The 6,008-nt window shown below is 36.5% G+C and overlaps 1 protein-coding gene across 1 annotated transcript; it reads right to left on the reverse strand.

The window, feature by feature from the left end:
* Positions 1-380: 380 nt before the first annotated feature.
* LOC142641997 (pentatricopeptide repeat-containing protein At2g15820, chloroplastic) lies at positions 381-5,053 on the reverse strand. The gene is made up of 2 exons (XM_075816336.1): positions 4,391-5,053; positions 381-2,573 (listed from the first exon to the last, which is right to left on the reverse strand). Exons 1-2 carry the CDS (start codon positions 5,024-5,026, stop codon positions 696-698), a joined length of 2,514 nt encoding a protein of 837 aa, XP_075672451.1. The 5' UTR covers positions 5,027-5,053; the 3' UTR covers positions 381-695.
* Between the last annotated feature and the right edge of the window lie 955 nt (positions 5,054-6,008).

A 6,008-nucleotide genomic window follows, 5' to 3' on the forward strand; every position in this document is an offset into this window, starting at 1 on the left:
TCTCATGAACAGTACGTAAATAGTGCAACTACAGTGCGTAAACAGTAAAATTGGTCTCCACACAGTCAAATAACGTGCATGAACAGTATAGGTTACTGTTCATGCATGTTGAAAAAAAACAAAAAAAGAACGACAAAACGTGGCAACAATAATCTGTATCCAAACCGCACCTAAAATAAACAAAAATGGATTCAGTTGCCTTGGTTTGGATTTTAGGAAAAACAAGGGAGAGTATAGGGAGTTTGTGGAGATGAATGCAAAACGGAGCTAAATTCTTAAGCAATCTGATTTTCCTTTCCTCTCTTTTTCCTCGTGATTTCTACAAAAGGTAACCCAAAATAAAAAAGTTATATTTAGTGCACAAAACTCTCATTTTTGCGGGGTCTAGGAGAAGTCATGATAATAAAATAGCATATAATAATACTATGAAAAATCTCTATTCACTAGTTAGATAATAAGTTTAGTTTATCTCTAATTCTCTATGCATTTGAATATGTACAACAGTGCAAGTTGCCCCAGGCAGACACCATGACTCGGTTGATGAACCTCCAAGCTTCATGAAGTAGTCAATCTGATACTCTAAGCTTCATGAAGTAGTCAATCTGATACGCAGTTTTTGAGCAGCCTGTGAAAAAAATCCGCAGAATGTAGCAATATACCATATCATAACAAAGAACAGAACTAGTATAGAAGCCCTACGAATTGCCATCACTTGAATTAGAGAGCATTTCATCAGATTCAAACCCACTATCATAATTATTGTCTTGAGTCTCTGGCGAATTGTTTTCTGAAATTGCAAGACCAGCTTTTAGAATATCTTTCAAGTCATCTAAAACATAAGGTTCAATCAATTTCCAGAACCATGAGGAATTGCTTCCCAGAAAACCAATCCAAAACACTCTTCCCCTCTGCTTTACCCTGCAGTCAAAGGATTTTGCCTTCAATGCTTTGACAACCTTCTCAGCACTCTCAGGATTTCCCTTCAGCTTTAACAAAATGTCCCCCGAAGAAGTTCTGTGGCCCCCATACATATACCAGTATGCTAGAGCACGTGGCGACAGCCACCGATGGATTAGCTTTGGGATCATGGGCCTGCCTTTTGGCCAAAACTGGTCAGCATAGAAACCAAAATAAGAGTGCGAGATGGTACAAAATCTATATGGTATATCCCCGCTGTCTTCACTTTGCCTACATGAAGGATGTAACCACTCATGGTACTCGTCATGTATATGCCTCTTCAAAACAGAATGTGTGCTGGAATTCTCACTAAATTCAAAACGAAGCATGTGATTCTTCCTCTCTTCATCTGATTCAATCCGCAAACCACCTAACAGCAAACCCACTAAAACCTCTCGCTGTTCTTTGCTTAGCTTCAAGCTTACTGGTTTCTTAACCACTTTCCTGCTCAAACTCAAGACATAATCAAGCTTTTCCATCAATGGGGAATCAATATCATATTTCTTCTGGCACATCAGATCATATATCTTCTCTGCCTTCACATATTCTCCAGAAGACAGGTATCCCCTTAAAATGGTGTTGCACGATCGAGTGTGAACACTGATTGCCCCATCACTTAGCATTTGATTAAAGACCTCCTCAGCTTTGTCAAGATTTCCAGCATTCACCAAAGAATCCAAGTATATACTGTAAATGGTACGGTTAGGTCGACATTTCTCAAGGCACTGAGAGAAGGCTAATTCCAACTTATCATGAAGGCTCAAGCTGAAATACATACTCATCATATCAATATAAGATGGCGTTAGTGGCTTCAACTTACTGTTTATGAATTCTATCATGAGGGATTCAGCAAGTTCAACTTCTTGAGCTTTACATAAAATCTCTATGATTTTATGATGTGCTGCGACATTGGTGGAACCCAATTGTTCCTGCATCTCCCTGAATATCTCCAAAGATTTCATAGGTTCTCCAATCTTTGAATAGGCTTCCATTTTATACACAAAAGCCTGAGATGGGATACCACCTTCACAATGGAGCAGTTTGAGCCATGCTTTTTCTGCATCCTCCACATCACCCTCCTTTGAGCAGGCTCTCAAGAAAGACACGAGCACTTCTCTGCCCTCCTCAATTCCTGCATCTCGCATTTCCTTCCTTAATGATGCAATCCTTTTTTTATCAATGGTGTCCTGATAGCTGTGTAGCCAAATAAGACCACCGTAGATATCCTTATGTATCTCCAGTCCACTTGTTACCACGTTGTGAAAAATAAACTCAGCCTGTTTTAGATAATGCTTTGAAGAGGCTCCTGGTTGGCTTACAAGAGCTCTAAATAGGGAATTATGCAAGCTAAGTCTAGGCCGGTAACCTCCCAACTGAATCATACGATTGTAAATGCTACATGCTTCCTCCAAACATCCTTGAATGGTTGAACTAAGATAGGCAACAATTAATACATGGAATGTAGATTCACAAGGGACACGTCCCTGGTTGATTATATCATTGAATATCTCACGACATTTTGAGAATTTTCGCTCCTTACCCATGTAATCAGCTAGCTTGGTAGCAAGAGCAAAATCAAATTTATACCAATGTTGTTGCATCATCCATTTGTATACCTTGGGAAGAAAGAAAAGGAAAAAAAAAAGGTTTAGAAGACAACTCAAGTTTAGGGTGCCAATCTAGGATGCATTAAAAAAAATAAATAAATAAAAAGCATTTTTATTCTTGATAAAACCATGAAAAATAAAAACACAGAATCATTTTATTAAAAAAACGCACAAACTTCTGGGGTTGAAACTAGATGGTAGACAGGCTCCAAAAAATTTTTCCCCTTAAGTACTTCAAACTTGTAATGTTGGCTATAAAATTAAGTAGATTGGCTCCAAACTCACAAACAGCATGTCTTCCTAATTCAAACATTAAATGAGAAATAACTTGATGCATATGATAACATGTCAAGGACTTCTTTTACAAACAAGATATCTAAGACAAGAGGCAACAGATGGGGGGCCACAACCTTTTTCTATTCCCTTTAATCCTGTACTGGTGATTACTCTTTGGGACACGAAAATCATTCCTGAATGCATAAAAGAATAAGCCCACCATAGATTTTAAATGTTCAATTACCCCCCAAAAAAATAGAGTTAAACAGGAACAGCATAGCATCCAGCATCAGAAGAACGAGCAAAACTAATTCTGTATTTCTCTGTACCTCCATAAACTTAAGCAATCAATCCAAATATTACTAATCAAAAGTTTCAAATTGAATTCAGTCTACGACCTCCTAGAGCAGTGTAGTTAAAAAGGCACGCTTAAACTCAAAGCTCGAAGCAAGCTCTCAACATTTTGCCATGCCAATAAAAAGCTCATTTAATGAAGCATGCTTTTTTTGGAGCTTTAAGAAGCACAAAGCACGCCTAAGCACACCTTCTTATTTTATTGCTAAAGAAGATATGGATCATCAAAATCAATTGCTTGATCTTAAAAGAAATGACATGGACCAATGATTTATTACACAAATCACTATCCTTAGGGTATTGTATTACACACAAAAAAAAAAAAATTATTTACATGTCATAAGATATGAACAAGGATAATTTACAATTCTTGTGCTTTTGGTCTTTGACTTTTAGATGCAAGTTGATTGACCCATATACATCATTTGATCAAAATTATCATAGTTATGTACTTTTATAAAGCACAAGAGAATTATATAAAATATTATGTTTAAACTTTCTATAACTAAATTATTATGATATTGACCATTGATAATTGTTTTCAATTTACTATAAAAAATTTTAAGATTTGAAATAACTTAGGTAAAGTTTGAAATTACAAACATTATACAATTGCACATACCTAATAGGTAAAATATACAAATTTTGAGTTACAATTTTTTTTATGTATTATATATTACTAATTTTGATTAGAAGTTATGAGATATTATATTTGAAAACTGTGCGCGTTGCACCTTGCGCCTAGACTCCAAGAGGCCTACAACATTGTCCAAGAGCAGTTATTCAAAATTTCAAACCCAACAATGATTAGGAATCTGCCAGCCCCACTTGTTCATTAAAGGCCAGAATGTATTTAAAGTTACTATAGATCAATAATCATTACCTTATCAAAAAAAAAAAATAATAATAATCATTATAAACAAATTTATATTATTAAAAAAAATCCTAAAATACAATTCTATTTTCTAAATCATCCTCACAGAAAACTTTATGACTCCAACTACCCCAAAATAGGTCTACAGTTTCATCAAAATTTTCTGCTAATAAACATAAATCCATCAAATTGACAAAGACCCAGAATCACATCCCTGAACAGTTATTATAATCTAAACTAAACAATTACCACAATAAAGAATTAACATAAATCAGCGATGAATTCAACCCCAAAATGACAAACATAAAGTTGAGAAATTCACCTTAAACCCGGCCTCATTCTCGCGAATCCGCATACAATGCACGGCAACATAAGTAGCATCAGCTTGCCTCATCCACTTCTTTTGCGCATTGAGTATCCGAACAAGTGTTCCGGCCTTATGTGCCGGCAGTTCCTTACAAAGCCACGCCAGCTTCGACCGCCTCCACTGCTCCGGTAGCTCTTCCAGCTCTTTCACGTCCAGAGACAGCGCCGGCAAATGCTTCAAATCCAAAGACCCATCATTCTTATCAAAATCAAAAGCTGCCTCGCTCTCACTACTGTTATTAAAATCCCAATTCTCATTGGTTTCGGGTTCGCACGCCAAATGTTCGACGAAAGTACTGTGAGAAGAAGAGGCAGAGGCAGCAGCGAGGCGAGGAAAATATTTCTGGGGTTTTGGAGAAGAAGAGGAAAGTGGGGTTGAAATTGCGCGAAAGAAAAAGTGGCGGTGGAAGTGGTGGGGTTGCTGGTGAGAGAGGGAGAGAGAGAGGGAGCGCAGGAAGGAAAGAGAGGAGCGCATGGGGAAGGAAAGAAATGGGTTTGAGGAGCAGAGTGTTGAGAGGAAAGTACAGGAAGAAGTGAAAGTGAGAGTGGAAGAGGAGCAAGGCGAGAGCTCTTGAGCTCTGCTCACAAACATGTCTTGCTCTTTGGTTATTGAGTTCCAACTTCAAAGGGTTTGGAGATATTGGAGGGTTTATCTATCTTATCTAATTTGCAAGAAGGTTTGGTTGAGGAACAAGAATTTTTTGTCCAAATGGCCTCTTTTTTGAACTCTAGGCCCAAAAGGAGAAAATGATAGGATGGACATAAGACAGTGAGCCCAATATTGGGACAGTGAGCCCAATATTTTGGAGTTGAGCCCACGAATAATGCTACATGTCAAGTTACAAATATTCCAAACTAGGTCTTGGTTTTTGTTATATGAGATTGAAAATTTTATATACAACATTTATTTTCGAAAAGCTAAAGAATTTTGTAAATTAATTGGTATTTTTTCATTCACAAAATGTTTGGAGGTCTAGGCGGAAAAATGTTTTGAGCTACAGAGATAACAGTATATTATCTATGCTACTATTTAAGGAGTTTCTCCTGTTTGGACCGGATTTTTTTATTCTAAAATACTCCTACATCCCTATATTTAAGTAGAGACAAAACTAAAGGACAATCCGGTAAAAATACAACTCTAACTTCCACTAAAACATTGCCTAAAAAATAAGTTACTCTCCTATTGATTTTCAAATTTATTTATCCGTTTATAAATTAGATTCTCAAAATAAAAATTATATATATAATAAAAAATATAGATTTTCTTTTTGGTTACTACCACTTAAAAAAAAAAAAAAAAAAACTCATCGCACGCGCAAAGCGCGTGTGTGATGAGGCTAACAACTATTTAAAAATATATATAGATTATTGCCAATGCCATCTTTACGTGGATATAGAAAGCTATGTATGCAAAATCTTTTATTTGGTAATGGTTGCAAATGTGTGCATGCAGGAGTAAGAGTTGCTGTTTTGGATTAGAACTAAATTGGAACATGGGTTCTCCAACTGTTCAACATAAATAGGTAGCCATCTCTCGGTTCCTTTTCACCTTTTGTTCAGTCCAAGCGTAATAC

Source organism: Castanea sativa, chromosome 7 (genome assembly GCF_040712315.1).
Source record: "Castanea sativa cultivar Marrone di Chiusa Pesio chromosome 7, ASM4071231v1".
Taxonomy (NCBI): domain Eukaryota; kingdom Viridiplantae; phylum Streptophyta; class Magnoliopsida; order Fagales; family Fagaceae; genus Castanea; species Castanea sativa.